Source organism: Canis lupus, chromosome 3 (assembly GCF_003254725.2).
Source record: "Canis lupus dingo isolate Sandy chromosome 3, ASM325472v2, whole genome shotgun sequence".
NCBI classification, from domain to species: domain Eukaryota; kingdom Metazoa; phylum Chordata; class Mammalia; order Carnivora; family Canidae; genus Canis; species Canis lupus.
This window is the reverse complement of record NC_064245.1, coordinates 52,367,300-52,385,413: the sequence shown is the minus strand read 5'-3', so window position 1 is coordinate 52,385,413 and position 18,114 is coordinate 52,367,300. Positions and strand designations below refer to the sequence as shown.

Below are 18,114 nucleotides of genomic sequence, written 5' to 3'. Positions count from 1 at the left end.
TTGTTTGGGCTCACACACATCTTTTACCCTTGCTTCAGATATCATGTTGAGCTCTTTCCTACTCCATTTTTATTAACTCTCCCACAAAACATCATACTCTCTCATACCAATTCCTAAACTTGTACAAGTAATCAGCCTTTCCAGTATAGCTTGATGGTTAACAATATACAGGATTCAGAGTCAGAATGGCTGAGTCCAAGTCCCAGTATGACCACTTATTAATAATTCTGATAAAGGCATCCATGCCTTGGTTCCTCATCTGTGATAGAAGATTATTAGTATTATAAACATCTAAGGCTGCATAAGGATTAAACATGTCAATATATATAAAGTGCTAAAAACACTACTTAGCACAAAATAGAGCTCAAGAAATGTTAGCGATTACTTTTTTTTTTTTTTTTTTACTTTTAGCATCTGAACAATTTTACTGGTCCACATACTAACCTGAGTTGAGAAGCACTGCTCTATGCATTCAATCACAATTTTTTTATGCTTGTTAAGTGTGTGAATGTTGATGAGCTGATTATTACAGTTTGAAAGGTCCACTATACTTAATAGGATATAAATTTTATATAGGATCATATAGGATCCGCCTGAGGCCCAATGGAAAGCTTTTGATAAATAGTATAGGACCTTCCAATAATTTCTACACATCTGAGATCTTAACTTCAAATGTAGCTTCTTCAGCAGAATTATAACAAAGCAATGGCATACAAAAGGGGAAGAAGAAGAGAAAAAGAACTTCCATTTTTAGCAAAGTGGTGGACAAGGGGTCTAGAGAAACTCTCCTGGTAGAGAACAATTTTAAAAATGCATTAGGGATCCCTGGGTGGCGCAGCGGTTTGGCGCCTGCCTTTGGCCCAGGGCGCGATCCTGGAGGATACCCGGGATCGAATCCCACGTCGGGCTCCCGGTGCATGGAGCCTGCTTCTCCTTCTGCCTGTGTCTCTGCCTCTCTCTCTCTCTCTCTCTCTCTCTCTCTGTGTGACTATCATAAAGAAATCAAAATTAAAAAATAAAAAAATAAAAAAAAAAATAAAAAAAAAAAATAAAAATGCATTAAAAAATTTAAAAACATAGCTAAGACAATGGGAAAGTAAGAAAAGTCTTCAAATATCTCATTATATTAGAAAATGTTATAAAGCATGAATCTAGCAACTACACGAGCAAATGAACTCTGAAGCCAGTGTTTATTCTGGCAGCATCTGCCAATCCTGGAGGCCTAAAGCTACAGTTGTAGAGCTCATGGACCTGAAGATAAAGCCTAAGGCCCTCATGGGGTGAAGGCTGAATCAGAGAACCTCACACAAAGCTGGACTTCTCAAAAGGAGATACACTTTATGGATAAACCTAAAAAAAAATCTATTACATGGAGAAAACTAAAAGGGATATGTATCAAAATAAGCCTTGACTTTAAGTAGAAGAGGAAAAAAGCGTCTCCTGGGAATTTAGAACCATAAGCTAATCTCCAAATGTAATTTGGGCTAGAATTCACATCACTTGTGTGGCCTAAAGAATCAAAAGCCAATAATTTAAAGTTTAGATTAAAGAAATAGCATGTATCTTCCAAACAAGGGAAGAGAAGGAAGAGAAATAACTAGATCATTTCAAATTTTACACAAACTAGAAAAAGTGGGAATATTCCCCAGTCATTTTTTAAATTTTTTTAAAGATTTTTTTATTCATGAGAGAGAGAGAGAGAGAGAGAGAGAGAGAGAGAGAGAGAGATAGGCAGAAGGAGAAGCAGGCTGTGGGGAGCCCGATGTGGGACTTGATTCCAGGACCCTGGGATCACACCCTGAGCCAAAGGCAGATGTTCAATCACTGAGCCACCCAGGCGTCCCACCCCAATCATTTTAAGTCACATTAATCATCATTTAGCTCATATTAAGCCAAGAAGTTGAGTATGAGAAATAAAAACTATAGGTTGTTCTCTCTTACAAACATATACATAAAAATTCTAAATGAAATATCAGTAAATTGAATCCAACAATGTACAAAAGGTAATATATCATAATCACTTGGGTTTATCTCAGGAGTGCAATGTTGGCTTAGAAGATCAAATAATACAACTCACCACAGTTAACACATTAAAGGAGAAAAATCATATAGTTGCCTCTCAATAGATACAAAAGTGCATTTGCTAAAATTGAAGACACATCCATAAGTAAAACAGATCTAAGATGGCAGAAGAAGGGATAAGTAACCTGAAGACAGGGAAAATATCAAATCTGAAAGGTAAAAAATACTGAAGAAAAAATGAATCAAATCGCAAAGATCTGCAGGAAAAAAATCAGGCACTCCAATATATGTACAACTGAAGTCCCCGAATGAAAGCAGTGAGGGGGGGAAATTGATGAGATAATGATAATTTCTAAAATTTGGTGAAAAGCATCAATTTAGAGTTTTATGAAGTTTAATAAACTCAAAATAGAAACACAAAGACAATCCCATGTAAACATACAGTCAAACCCTTAAAACCCTAAGACAAGGAGAAAAATCTTGAAAGGAGCAAGAGAAAAATGACATAGAAAAAACAGAAAACAAAGACACAATAATTGGTTCACTCAGGAATCAGCAACTTGAGAAACAATGAAACCAGAAGACAATGGAATGACATACTTAAAGTACCAAAAGAAAAAGCTATCAACTAAGAATTCTGTATTCAGTGAAACTATCCTTCAAAAATGAAGGCAAAAAGATATAGCTCTATAGAGATGAAAACTGAGAAGTCACTGGCAGCAGACCTATACAACAGACATACTAAAAAAAGGCTCCTCAGGCTGAAGAGAAGTTATTGAAGATGGTAAACCTGAACCCACAGGAATGAAGAGCATTGGCAATGGTAAAAAGTTGGTATATATGAGAGACTGTGTACACTTTTTTCTTTTCTTAATTTCTATGGAAGACATACATATAACTATTTAAAACAAACGTAACACTGGCTTGCTGGGATATAACATGTATGATAATATCATAAAGGCGGGAGGATGGATCAAAGTTCCTATATTTTATTGGAAGTACCTCAGTATTAACCTAAATATATAGTGATCAATTAAAAATGCATACTATAATCTCTAGAGCAAATTAAAAGTACAACAAAAGAGGCACATGGGTGGCTCAGTGATTGAGTGCCCAACTCCTGGTTTCAGCTTAGGTCATGATCTCATGAGTCATGGGTGGTGCCCCATGTCTGGCTCTGTGCTCAGTAGGGAGTCTGGTTGAAGATTCTCTCCCTCTGCCCTTCCCCCAACTTGTTTTCTCATTCTTGCTCTCTCTCTAAAGTAAATAAATATTTAAAATAAAAAAAATACAAAAAATACAGTTAAAGTCAATAAAGGAATTAAGTAACAAAACAGCAGACCTAAATCCAACCATAACAATAATTACATTAAATGTGAATTGACTAGACATTCCCATTCAAAGGAGGGTGTCATATTGGATTAAAAATGTTAAGATCTCTGTTTTCACTTCTTTTGGGCAGATACCTGAAGTGGAAATGCTGGATCAAATGGTAATTCTGCTTAATTTTTTTAAAGAATTGCCATACTTTTTCTCATAGTAGCTGTACCATTTACCACCATTAATGCACACACACCACCACTTATTATTTTTCACTTGATTGTAGCCATCCTAATGGGTATGAAGTTGCATCTCATTGTGGCTATATTATTTGCTTTTCCCTAATGATTAGTGATGTTGAGCATCTTTTCATGTGTTTATTGGCTATTTGTGTGTGTATATACATACACTTACATATATATGTATATATATATATATTTTCGATGAATGTCTATTCAAGCCCATTTTTTTCTATGCCCATTTTTTAACTGGGTTGTTTTTTGTTGAGTTGTAGGAGTTCTATATATTTGCTAGATATTGATCTCTTATCATATATATGATTTGTAAATATTTTCTCCCACTCTGTGGAGAGTGCTTTTTGCACAAAAGTTTTTAATTTTAATGAGGACAATTTCTTTCTTTTTTCTTTTATTACCTGTTCTTCTGGTTAATGTCCAAGAAATCGTTAAAAAATCCAATGTCATGAACCCCTTCCCTTGTATTTTAGGAGGTTTATAATTTTGCTCTTAATGTTTTGGTCTTTGATCCATACTCAGTTAATTTTGTACACCGTGTAAGTTAAGAATCCAAATTCATTTTCAGAATGTGAACATCCAGTTTTCACAACATCATTTGTTGAAAAGATTCTCCTTGTTTTTAATCTAGTGCTTTTTAATGAAGCTTTTCATGCTTGGGATCTTGAGCCAGGAAGACGTGAGTTCATATTCCAGCTTTGCCACTTCCTAACTATGTGACCTTGGACAAATGAAATTACTTAACCTTTCAGAATCTAAAATGGAGGTAACCATTTTTAGTTCACATAGTTTTGTAAGATCAAATAAGATCACCCACATAAAGTGCTTCATAAACACTTGGCTCTCTCTATAATAGAGTAGGTATTGTTATTTTCAGTACATAATAGCATAGCATCATGAGCTCTGTTGGGAAGTTAACCAAGATGTCACCAGTTTACTCATGACCAGACCTGGGGGATCAGAGGTCCTCACCATTCCCTCCCCTGTCCTTGGAATGTGAGTTCTGCTTGCTTTCCCTGCTCCCAGAGGCTGCTCCAAGGACATGGCCTTGAGATGGTGATGTGGTGCTGAGAACACCTACACAGTCTATGTGATTGAACCCAGTTAAGGCCTTTATTTAACCTTTTACAATGTAGCAGATGAGTGTGGAGATGCACTAATCTTGCTGCTGTCCAAGACAAGTTCCTTTGCTTCTTTTTTTTTTTTTTTTTTGTTCCTTTGCTTCTTAAAACTGCTACCTACCAACCTGGAGTGGCCTGCCTCTTTTGCTGGTGTCTCCCTGCCCTATGAGTTTCAGATTATACATGGGAAACTCTGACAGGGTTATGAACAGACAAACTCTCAATATATAAAAAGATTCAAACAGTATATAGTAAAATATTATTTAACTGTAAAAGGGAATGAAGTATTGACAGATGCTACAACATGGATAAATCATGAAAACATTAAGTGGAAGACATCAGCCACAAAAGACCACATATTTATGATTCCATTTATATGAAGTGTCCGCAACAAGGAAATCTATTAAGACAGAAAGAGATTAGTGGCTGCTTAGGGCTAGGTGGGTAGGAGAACGATGAGAAAATTAGGGGGTGGTAGCAGAGGGGTGTAAAGCTTCTGAGGTGATAAAATGTTCTAAAATTGCCTCTGTGTCCATTAAAGATGAATGGATAAAGAAGATGTGGTATATGTATACAATGGAATATTACTCAGCCATTAGAAATGACAAATATACACCATTTGCTTCGACATGGATGGAACTGGAGGGTATTATGCTGAGTGAAATAAGTCAATCGGAGAAGGACAAACATTATATGGTCTCATTCATTTGGGGAATATAAAAAATAGTGAAAGTGAATAAAGGGGAAAGGAGAAAAAATGAGTGAAAATATCAGTGAGGGTGACAGAACTTGAGAGACTCCTAACTCTGGGAAACGAACAAGGGGTGGTGGAAAGGGGGGTGGGTGGGGGATTGGGGTGACTCAGTGACAGGCACTGAGGTGGGCACTTGACGGGATGAGCACTGGGTGTTATGCTTTATGTTGGCAAATTGAACGCCAATAAAAAACAAATAAATTTTAAAAAATGTTCTAAAATTGGCTGTGGTGATGATCTTGTACAACTCTGAATACACTAAAAACCAAATTAGTTGTACACTTTAAATGGGTGAATCATATGGTATGTAAATTATATCTCAATAAAGCAATTTAAAAAAAGATTCAAACAATGCTTAATGAATAAATGTTCATGGTAAAAGGTCTTATTTATGCCAGATATTCTACAGCTGAATTCTTTTCATAGTGATAATCCTGTGAAATATTTCTTAATTAAAAAATCTTATTTTAAACTAAAAAGTACAGAAAATAACCTATAGACACCCATGCATCTGTAACCCAGATTTAACATGCCTATTTTGCTATATTTACTTTAGATCTCTCTCTTTTTAAAAAATATTTTATCTATTTATTCATGAGAGACACAGATAGAGGCAGAGACACAGGCAGAGGGAGAAGCAGGCTCCATGCAGGGAGCCTGATGTGGGACTCCATCCCGGAACTCCAGGATCATGCCCTGAGCCGAAGGCAGATGCTCAACCGCTGAGTCACCCAGGCATCCCCAGATCCCTCTTTTCTTTTAGAAGTAAAACAGACAGACACAGCTGATAGCCCTTATACAAATGGTTCTTTAAAAGGTTCTTCTGGGGAGCCTAGGTGGCTCAGTTGGTTAAGTGTCTGCCTTTGGCTCAGGTCATGATCCCAGGGTCCTAGAATCGAGCCCCACATGGGCCTCCGTGCTTAGCAGGAGCCTACTTCTCCATCTCCCAGCTACTCTTGCTCCCTCTTGCTATCTTCCTCTCTCTCAGGTAAATAAATTAAAATCTCTGCTCAGCAGGGAGTCTGCTTCTTCCTCTCCCTCTTCTGCTCATGCTCTTTCTCTCACTCTCAAATAAGTAAAATCTTTAAAAATTTTTTTCAAAAATTTTTGAAACCCTTCTGACCTAGGGTGCACACCTTAACTGGGAGGATAACTTAAGATGATGGCAAGAGGGTGGACAGGTAAGTGGTAATAAAAATAAAACAGCAGGATAGCATACCCAGGTTATGTTCCCAATGCACCAACCACGATATTATTTGGGAATTAGTTTATATTTTGAAAAGTCTGGAAAATGTCAATCATTTCTCCATGCCTTATTATCTGTTCTTTATATCCATAAAATAATAAAAATATATTACCTGTGAAAGTAGAGTCTGCATGATTGAATTAGCCAGCTGAGAGTTCCTTCGAAGGACATCATAGAACCCCTAAGAGGAAACAAACAATAAGCTCTTTAACAGATATACTAGTGATTTGAAAAATCATAACTTTAAAACAATACTCTTTCTTTACCCTACTCTCAATTCTTTGGAAAAGACTAAGACCATATTTGCAGAGGAAGAAATAAATCAGGAAGTTTAGGTTATTTCCATAAGAACTAAAAAGAGATCTCTGATCACTGAGAACTAGATTAATAAACTGACCATAACTGTTACAATTTTTAAACAATAGGTCACTTCTGGCTTTGGAGTACTTTGCTCCTTTACAGTTAAGAATGTCTCAGGCCTCATTCTTTTCTCTCATCCTCCATTAACAACCTTCCCTTCTAAGACATTCTGTCCACTTAGTTTCCAGTGCTTCAAAAGTGTCTCCTGGCCCAAAGCACCCTAATGTAAAGGACAATGATAGTTCTTCCCATCCAAAATTTCCCAGTCATAGTTTAAAACTATTGAAATTAAAGGGCACCTGGGTGGCTCAGTTGTTTAAGCATCCCACTCTTGATTTGGGCTCAGGTCATGATCTCAGGGACGTGAGATAAAGGCCCATGTCAGGCTCCACACTGGGCACAAAACCTGCTTAAGATCTCTCTCCCTTTTGCTTTGCCCCTTTGCTCCCCCAACCATTAAAATAATCTTAAAAAATATTTTTCTCTATTTTTAAAATTTCCTACAAAAAGCCTGAAAAGTTCAGCGCCTGGCAACTACTGTAGCTCAATAAATGCTATTTTAAGAATGCTGAATGAAAGTATTATAAAAGCTGCTCTTTTTCTTAAATTTATTTTTAAAAAATATTTTACGTATTTGAGAGCGAGCAAGAAAGCACAAACAGGGAGAGAGAGCAGCAGAGGGAGAGGGAGAAGCGGATTCCCCACTGAGTAGAGCCTGACACGGGGCTTGATTCCAGGAGCCGAAGGCAGATGCTTAACCGGCTTAGCCATCCAGGAACCCTAATATAATAGCTGCTCTTTGAAATGACTTCCATTTAGTATACTTGCTAGATTATCTGCTATTCTCCATCTATATATGAAACGTTGTGTTTTGAAGTACATGGTCTATTAAATGTCTGAAATGGTAGTGTATCCTCCCTGATGGCATACTTTAGTCCCACTGGATGGAATTATATACTAATCACAAATCAGTAGTTATATTTGCCTGACTCATTCTTGCTAATTGTACTGGTCATTATGAGATTTAATCAGGCATCCTGTAAATTGTTAAAAATCAAACACAAAAAGAAAAAGAAGCGGATTTATAAAAACTAGGTTAAATGTTTTGGAAGGAATAAGTAAGTTTCTAAAACCAGTTTCTAAAAAACAAAAAAATAAAAAATAAAACCAGTTTCTGATAAATTAAGGGTAAGAAAATTATAAAAAATTAGGGAAAAAACCCTAAACTTATCTAAGACTGTATCTGAAGTATCTTGTATTTCTCTCACTTTAGGTAAACAAAACCTTGAAATTATAGTCAATAAATTAAGGTTCTGGTTTGAGAGACAGGAAGTTCTAAATGACAGACTCATAATCAAAAAAACAAACAAAAAAAGGTTTGGCCCCACACAATGTACCAGTATATTTAAATATTTCAAATTAAGGGGCATCTAGGTGACTCAGTTATTTAAGCAGCTGCCTTTGGCTCACGTCATGATCTGGGGGTACCTGCGATCCAATCCCACATTGGGCTCCCTGCTGAGTGGGGAGTCTGCTTCTCCCTCTCCCCCTTCCCCTGCTCATGGTCTCTCTCTCAAATAAATAAATCTTAAAAAAATATTTCAAATTAAATTAAAACAAAACATTCAAGTTGTTTCAAATATTCTTTATGATTCCTCACCTTTAACAACCTTTTGGCTAACCATCACAAACTACCAATCTTAACTGCATCAAATAGGAGTGAACTATACTTTTATAATCAGAAAAAATTTATTAAAATAGAAATGGATTATTAGTTGCATTCCTTCCGCTCCTGACTTACCTCATAAAGCATGAGTCGAACATCAGCCTGCTGGCCTAAGCATCTCCTCAAACTATCTATGATCTCGAGGCAAAATGTTTCATTGGCAACAGAATTGTAACGGCTATGAACATCCACATGGACCTGAAAGGAAAAAAGGCCAGTTCTTATGTATTCTGCCAAATCAATTTTCATAAAGGAGTTAAAATGAGCCTATGTTCTTGGTCAAAGAATCTTAGACTTAGCTTTCCCCACATGCCAAAATCCAGGACTGGGGCTGACATTACAATCATCATGAGGCTATGAGAAGTGTCACTCTTATTCTGGTTTGAGATAAGAATTTTCAAGTATTTTAACAACATTAACTTTTCTCCAACCCTTAAGGTCTTCCTTGACAATGTCAGTTGCTGAAGAAGGCACACAGATGATTTCATACCAGTAGAATCCGGGAGTCATAATATACTTGATTTTACTTGAAAGGCCTAAGATGCTTCCCTTAAAGGTCTTCAGAATCTAGTTTTTGTATCTATAAATTCCTGGTTTAGAAGGTTTAGAAGTGGGTAATTTTTAGTTTAGAAATGACAAGACATTTAGTTTAGAAATGGACAAGACAAAGAATAATAGCCCTTGTTTGATTTACATCATAAATCCAACAACTGTAGACCAAGATGCCTAACCCTTACTACAGGCCTGTCCATGAGGTAGTTCAAACTGAGCAAATTCCCGCTCTGCCCATAGCTGTTTGTATCACCCTGGGCAAGTTATTTAACCTTCCTGGGCCTTAGTCTCCTCATCCTTAAGATGGGAACACTGATAACAATACACTAAGATTCCATGCTCCTAATATTTAATCTGTCCCATAAGTTATAAACAAAAGTTTTGTATAATTACACTAGATCAATAAAGGGTTCCTGATAGGGGTGCCTGGGTGGCTCAGTTGGTTGAGTGTCTGCCCCAGGCTTGGATTGTGATTCTGGAGTCCTGGGACTGAGCTCCAAGTTGTGCTCCCCGCTCAGTGGGGAGTTGGCTTGTCCCACTGCCCACCCCCAGCTCGTGCTCACTCTCTCTCAAATAAATAAGATCTCAAAAAAAAAAAAAAAAAAAAGATTCCTGATAAAGTCTGGATTACCAAAAAATTGTAAAAAGTTTTTTTTTAAGATTTATCTATCTATCTATCTATCTATCTATCTATCTATCTATCTATCTGACAGAGAAAGAGAGGGAGTACAGAGGGAGTGGGAGAAGCAGACTCCCTGGTAAGCAGAGCCTGACACAAGGCTTGATCCCAGGACCCTGAGATCATGACTTGAGCTGAAGGCAGACATTTAACCACCTACTGTAAAAAGTTTTATTTTCTCAGATTACTGGGCTTAACAGAAGTTCATGTGCAAAGTAAATAAACTATTAAAAATGAGGATAATAATAGCATCTAGATTCAGACTCTCAGTTTCAGGATCATTTGTACAACCAGAACAGGAGGGAAAAAGCACAGCTTACACATCATCAACTCCTGCACCGAAGCACACTACAGTGCTGTGTGAACAATCTGTGGTGCCATGTGTTACAATGCTTACCTGGCTAACACCGATGGACTGACTGCATTGAGAGGACGACAAGCTGCCTAGAACCTTAAAGTTCTTCAGGAGCAGCAAAAAGCCTGCAACTGCAGATTTTCGGGCATCAAGCTGGCTAGCTCAGGGACAGAAAGAGTAGTTAACAAATAGTACTAAGTTCACAGGAACAGGCTTCTGCATCAGAAAAATCCAGTTGGTTCTGTACAGGGAAGGAATAAGCCATGAAGCACAGAGCAAAATAAAATGAATTTATGTACTCAAAATAAGCCATCAGCTGTTCCTGGCAGTTTTGTGGTAGAGGAATTCGGCTGACTCTGCACTATCTACTCAACCTCAAGACACTACCTATACTTTCTTCTACATGGAGAACAAGCACAGGAGTACAGAGAAGCTATCTGATGGGCCAATAACTCAAATATAAATATGAAATAGCAAAGGGAATTGTTGATTTTCTGTGTCTGAAGGACCACTTCCCTTCTTCACAGAGGAGTACAGTGTTTGAGGCTTTGTCAACTCTCCATCCAGAAAAATGATATACTCATCTGAGTGAGGCTCTGATTAATTCATGGACATACTACGACATATACATCTTGGCCTCTGGGTAAGGAAGGAATAACAAGTCAATTCTAGAAGAGGGATAATGGCATATGGTTACTTACTAGCTGTTCCCCTGGATATCCACAAGTACAATGTAATAGAGCCAATGTGATACTGATCATCTTTTATTTAAAGTACCAAATGCTTTCCACCTATTAGTGGGCTCATAATACTTTTTAGAAGGTAGTATCATCATCTCTAGCTTATACACTAAGAAATAAAGGAAGGAGGTCAGGAGGCATTGGCTAAACCAAAAAACCTCAGACCACTTAACAGTTAATATGGTCTACACTCACTAGACCACAGTTTTGATGTTCACTAGATTGAGTTTCCTGAATATTTTAATTAAGATGTTTTCCTCTTCAGAACTATCGCCAACTGGCACTGGAACCTTGTCCTGATGATTACTGTAGGGGCAGAGTACATGAGATCAAAAGCTTGAATTATAGCCCCACCAACCTCTGTTTGACTTCTGGAAAGTCACCTATATTCTCTAAGTCAGAGTTCCTGATCTGTATGGTGGAAACTATAATAATCCTGGTTTTATATGTTTACTCTGAAGATTGAATAAGACGATTGAATGAGGAAGCCTGTACTTGGCACAAGGCCTTATTGATGAAAGCTGTTCTGTTGGGTCGGACATGTGCATGACCACTATTAACAGGTTGTACAAGAAGACGGCAGGGAGGACAGTGAGTAACATCAGAAGGCATTACTTGCGAGGGTCTCATGAGATGCTCCATACCTAGCAAACATGGCTTTCCGGAGGACAAGTATCAAGGAGTCTCTCACGGACATGCTGACTTTGAGAAGAGGCTGAAAGACAAAGAATAAGTGGGAAAAATAAAAAGAGACAAAGAATAAGTGGGTAAAAAAAAGCCTTAGCTCATTTCTACCTAATACTGCTATAATTTGGCTTATAGGAGGAAATTTGGTTGTTTTTAAATACATGTTTCAGTATGACACTTAGTAATAAGGACAATAGCATACTTTTAATTATTAAATTTAAACTAATTGTGAATGCTTTTAAACCTATTGTCCTCAATTAAAAAAATATTTTATTTATTTATTCATGGAAGACACAGAGAGAGAGAGGCAGAGAGACATAGGCAAAGGGAGAAGCAGGCTCCATGCAGGAAGCCTGATGTGGGACTTGATTCCAGGACTCCAGGATCACGCCCTGAGCCAAAGGCAGATGCTCAACCACTGAGTCGCCCAGGCGTCCCTGTCCTCAATTTTCTAATCACTTCACTGACTTGAAAATGAGTCAAAGGAGAGAGCATTGTGCCAGGAAGAAGGGGTAAACTTGGAAACATCGAGTCCAGCTCAGGGTTCCTGCCCTTTTAAAACAAAATTTTATGCTTTAGTATCAAGGGATATAGAATTTATCACATTTATGAAGAATTCCATTAGGTAGAGTTCAACCTCAGTTTTGTCAAGTTCCTAAGGAGTAAGAAGACTTACCTGCACTGCCTTCAGCAGCCCTTGTACAGTTTGAAGGGGCAGAAAGGATAAATAGTCAAAAGTTTCTGTGACTTTAGAAGAACAGCTCTGAAGAACTAGGGGTGCATACATGATGATACTTGAAAGCAGATCTGAAAAACAAAATCTATAGTAAGTTGCCTCAAAGCATAAAGATATTTCTTTTTCTTTTTTTGGTATTTTTTTATTGGAGTTCGATATGCCAACATATAGTATAACACAAATAAAAGAAAAATAAATATGGGAAAAGAAATGGTAAAAAGTTTTTGGTTTCTTTTCCCAAGTCAAATATATCACAAAATAAATTTCTCTGATCCTATATAATTTTTCTATGGTCAGTGTAACCAGAATACTTCAAACTTTCTTCTGTGATAATATTAAGACTACAAAAATTAATCTAAAAGAAGGGAAGAAATCCATTAGACTGACAAGTAGCAGATGTCTTCCTATTTCCAGGCTAAAGTAAATCAAGAGATATCTATGAACTTTTATTATGTGTAAGCACATATACATATATAAATAAATATATATAAATATGTATGTAGATATACAAAATATAAATATACAAAACCATAAAGCATGGTTTCTCTTCCTTCAAGAATTTTAATTTAGTTTGGAGTCAAGAAAAATATATCTTGAAAGAATGAAAGAGGTAAATAACAGATCAATACCAGGTATCTAATAATCCCAAATACAGTTTATTTCCTAGCAAATGTTAAAGAGAGAGTCTAAGAGGAGCTCAAAGAAGAGGAGATCATTATGAATTGGTGTGCTTTAGGAGAGTGAAGAGGAGAAGAATTTAAACTGGATTCTGAAAGAAGGAATGCTAAGGAGAGATGGAAAAATATGAAAATGATACAAATGTCTCAAGATGAAAAATTTACTGGACGAGAACAATAGCAGAAAAAAAGATTTGGGAACTTCAAGTTATACTAATACAAACGATTTAAAACAAAACAGTAAAAAAGACTAAAAAAGAAAATCTATGAGCTACATTAACAATGTGGGGCAGCCTACTATATACATAATGCTGTGGGGCTGAGGGAGATGTGGGGAGTGTGTGCTGGTGGGAAGGAGATGACAGAAAAAAATTTTTTAAGAAATAATATATCAGGATGTGAGGGTGATCTGGCTGCAACATCTGTCACCCCATTGATTGCCAGGGTTGATTCAGCTGATCTGGCTAGCTAGGCGGGTGTCCCCTTCCTCCCTCACTGCTCCTTGTGCATTCCTCCTGAAGCTGCGTGCTCGGTCGAAGAGGACGACCATCCCCGATAGAGAACTATTCTTTGGTCAAGGGTATATGAGCAGCTGTGCTCCCCTGCTAGAACCTCCAAACAAGCTCTCAAGAAATAATATATCGGGATCCCTGAGTGGCGCAGCTGTTTGGCGCCTGCCTTTGGCCCAGGGCGCGATCCTGGAGACCCGGGATCGAATCCCACGTCGGGCTCCCGGTGCATGGAGCCTGCTTCTCCCTCTGCCTGTCTCTGCCTCTCTCTCTCTCTGTGACTATCATAAATAAATAAAAATTAAAAAAAAAAGAAATAATATATCAAAATATGCCAAACTTTTAAAAAAAAATATATACATTTTTAAAAATTTTTATTTATTTATGATAGTCACAGAGAGAGAGAGAGAGAGAGAGAGGGGCAGAGACTCAGGCAGAGGGAGAAGCAGGCTCCATGCACCGGGAGCCCGAGGTGGGATTTGATCCCAGGTCTCCAGGATCGCGCCCTGGGCCAAAGGCAGGCGCCAAACCGCTGCGCCACTCAGGGATCCCCAAAATATGCCAAACTTAATGAAAACCAAAAACCTACAAATCTAAGAAGCTTGACAAACTCCAATCACCGGAAACATGGAGGAAGCTACACTAAAGCACACATAATTGCTTAAAACCACCAATAAAAATCTGAAAAGAAAAAAATTATATAGAGAGGAACAAGGATATTAATGAAAGTTGACATTAGAAATGATGAAAACCAAAAGAACAGTAAAGTAACATCTTTAGAGCACTAAAAGGAAAAAACCTTGTCAATTTATTTTTTAAAAAGATTTTAAAAATTTATTATTTATTCATAGACCTGGAGAGAGAGAGAGAGAGAGAGGCAGAGACACAGGAGGAGGGAGAAGCAGGCTCCATGCAGGGAGCCCGACGCAACTCGATCCTGGGACTCCAGGATCGCGTCCTAGGCCAAAGGCAGGCGTTAAACCACGGAACCACCCAGGGATCCCCAAACCCTGTCAATGTAGAACTCTATACCCAGCAAAAATATCTTTCAAAAAGCTAACACTAAATGAAGACTTTTTGTGACACACAGAAGAATCCAACAACGGTAGATCAACAGTATAAGAAAGTTAAAGGTAGTCGGACAGAAAATGATACTGGATAGAAATCTGGATCTAGGGGTGTTTGGGTGGCTCAGGGGTTGAGCGTCTGCCTTCAGCTCAGGACATGATCCTATGGTCCCGGGATTGAGCCCCACATCAGGCTTCCTGAATGGAGCCCCTGCTTCTTCCTCTGCCTTTCTCTGTCTCTCATGAATAAATAAATCTTAAAAAAAAAAAAAGAACGAAAGAAATCTGGATATACACAAAAGCACCAGAAATGGTAAATGCATGGGTAAAAATAAAAGATATTTTCTTATTTTAAAAAATTTGAAAGACAACTGACTGTTTAAAGCAAACATAACAACAATGTAGATATAATTCAATAACTAAAGAAATAAAATGTATGAGAACAGCACAAGTCACAGGAGTGGAGGTAAGAAATGGAGGTATACTGTTGGGGTATACCACTACTTAAAGGTATTAACTATAGTAAGTTAAAGATGTATCATAAACACTAAACCAAACACAAAAGAAAATAAAACAGAGGTGGAGGCAATCAAATTAGCAAGATAAAATGGAATTAAAAAAATTTCAATCCAAAAGAAGGCAGAAGAGGAGGAAAATGGAAACCAAGTACAGAAGAAAAAAGAGCCAGATGATAATCACATTAAAAAAATCATATTAAACGTAAATGACGTGCCCTGATTTAAAAAGTCCAAGATTATCAAAAAAGATTTAAAAAGACGCAATTGTATGTTTTCTATAAGAAACTCATGCTAACTAAAAAGATATAAATAACTTAAAAGCAAAAAGATGGGGAAAAGAAAACCCATGCTATCACTGATCAAACAAAAACTGCAGAGGAGAGTCTGGATTGTACAGTAGGTTAGGCATCCAACTCTTGGTTTTGGCTCAGGTCATGATCTCAGGGTTGTAAGATAAGCCCTGCATTGGGTTCCGGGCTCAGCACAGTGTCTGCTTAAGATTCTCTCTCCAAAAAAAAAAAAAAAAAAAAGGATTCTCTCTCCCTGTCCCTCTGCCCCTCCTGCTCATGTTCTCTCTCTAAAACAAACAAATAAATAAATCTTAAAAGAAAACTGGAGAAGTTATATTTATATCAAGGTAGACTTCAGAACAAATAGTATTCCCAGGAACAAAAAAGATCATTTCTTTTCTTGTTCTTTTTTAAAAAGTTTTTATTTATTTATTTGACAGAGAGAGTGCATGACAGCACAAGGGCAAGGGCAGAGGGAGAGAAAGAAGCAGGCTCCTGGCAAAGCAGGGAGCCTGATGTGGGGCTCAATCTCAGAACCCTGGGATCAGGACCTGAGCTGAAGGTAGAGTCTTAACCAACTGAGCCACCAGGCACCCTAAAAGATCATTTCATACTGATTAATAGGTCAATTAAGCAAGATGACATAACAATCCTAAACAAGTATGTCTCTAATAACAAAGTTTAAAAACACATAAAGCAGGAAAGGATAGAACTAAAAGAAACAGACACATTGATAATTACAAAGCAGATACCTCAATACTCTTTTTTTTTTTTTAAAGATTTTATTTATTTATTCATGAGAAACACACACAGAGAGGGGCAGAGACACAGGCAAAGGGAGAAGCAGGCCCCATGTAAGGAGCCCGATGTGAGACTCAATCTCGGATCCCAGGATCATGCCCTGAGCCAAAGGTGGATGTTCAACCGCTGAGCCACCCAAGTGTCCCTCAATACTCCGCTCTTAATAGTTAACAGAAGTAGACAGAAAATCTTAAAAGGACATAGAAGATTTGAATCATCTGATATAATTGAGTTATGGAAAACTGCACCTAACAACAGCAGAATACATATTCTTTCCAAAGTAAACAGAACATTTTTCAAAATGGACCATATTCTGAGAATTATAAAGCAAGTCACAATAAATTTTTAAAAATTTATGTCGTAGGGGTGCCTGGCTGGCTCCATTGCAAAAGCATGTGACTCTTAACCTTGGGGTTGTGAGTTTGGGCCTCACACTAGGGGTAGAGATTACTTAAATAAATAAACTTTATAAAAAACCATTCAGTTGGAGGCAGTATGTTTTATAACCACAAACCAGAAATGAACAACAGAAAAATATCTGGAAAATTTTCAAATATTCAAAGACTGAACAATATACTTCTAAACGACAGATGAGTTGGGATACCTGGGTGGCTCAGCGGTTGAGTGTCTGCCTTTGGCTCAGGGTGTGATCCTGGGGTCCTGGGATCAAGTCCCACATTGGGCTCCCTGCATGGAGCCTACTTCTCCCTCTGCCTATGTCTCTGCCTCTCTCTCTGTGTCTCTCATGAATAAATAAATAAAATCTTTAAAATGATACATAGGTTAAAGAACAAATCACAAGGGAAATTAAAAAGTATTTGGAACTGAATGAAAATTTTAAAAATTTATGGGATGTAGCTAAAGCAATTTTTGATGGAAATTTATAATTTAATGCTTGCTTTGGGATAAAAAAAAAGTCTCAAATTCATGCCCAAGCTTCTAACCAAAAACACAGATTAAACCCAAAGTAAGCAGTAGAAAGGCAACAAAAAAGAGCAGAAATAAATGAAACTAAAAACAAAAACAAGGAGAAATCCAGTGAAACCAAAAGCTGTTTTTTTAAGATTAATAAAATTGATCAATCTCTTGCTTCAGTGAAGGAAAAAGAAGATGCACATCATGGCTATCAGGAATAAGAATACTGATGTGCGTCAATACAGAACATACAGTCATTAAGAGGAACACATTCTCAACAACTTCATGGTAAATTTGATAAATCATATGAAATGGTGAAATTCCTTTAAAGACATAAACTACCAATGTTCACCCAGATTTAGAGAACTTGAACAACAGTTTTTATTAAGCAAATGTTAGTTAAAACCCTTCACACAAACAAAAGGAAACTTGAAACATCAGGAAGAAAAAGCAATGTACACATCCAAGTGAATATAATAGACTACAAGCTGGCATACTTTTTCCATAAAGGGCCAGATAGTAACTATTTTATGCTTTATTGACCACATGGTATAAATGACAACTATGCAACTCTGTTAGTATATTGTAAAGGCAAGATAGATAACACACAAATGATCGAGCTTGGCTATATTCCAATAATACTGTACTATAAACTCAAATCTACATTTTTCATAGGACATGAAATACCCTTCTTTTGATTTTTTTTTCAATCACTTACAAGACTAAAATAAACCCAAAGCAAGCAAAAAATAAGAAATAAGAAGCAGAAGGGCATCTGGGTAGCT

The 18,114-nt window shown here is 37.2% G+C and overlaps 1 protein-coding gene across 6 annotated transcripts in view; it reads right to left on the bottom strand.

The window, feature by feature from the left end:
* Window positions 1–18,114, bottom strand: part of FANCI (FA complementation group I) — a 74,562-nt gene that overhangs the window by 23,553 nt on the left and 32,895 nt on the right. For 5 of the 6 annotated variants that reach the window (XM_025438528.3, XM_035714545.2, XM_035714546.2 and 2 more), the window contains 5 exons: window positions 12,493–12,623; window positions 11,774–11,844; window positions 10,432–10,546; window positions 8,879–9,001; window positions 6,830–6,898 (listed from right to left, as the gene is read on the bottom strand). In XM_025438528.3, the coding sequence (XP_025294313.1) occupies window positions 6,830–6,898; window positions 8,879–9,001; window positions 10,432–10,546; window positions 11,774–11,844; window positions 12,493–12,623 (509 nt within the window). The remainder of the gene's footprint in view (window positions 1–6,829; window positions 6,899–8,878; window positions 9,002–10,431; window positions 10,547–11,773; window positions 11,845–12,492; window positions 12,624–18,114) is intronic. The other variant, XM_035714547.2, reaches the window with a different exon arrangement.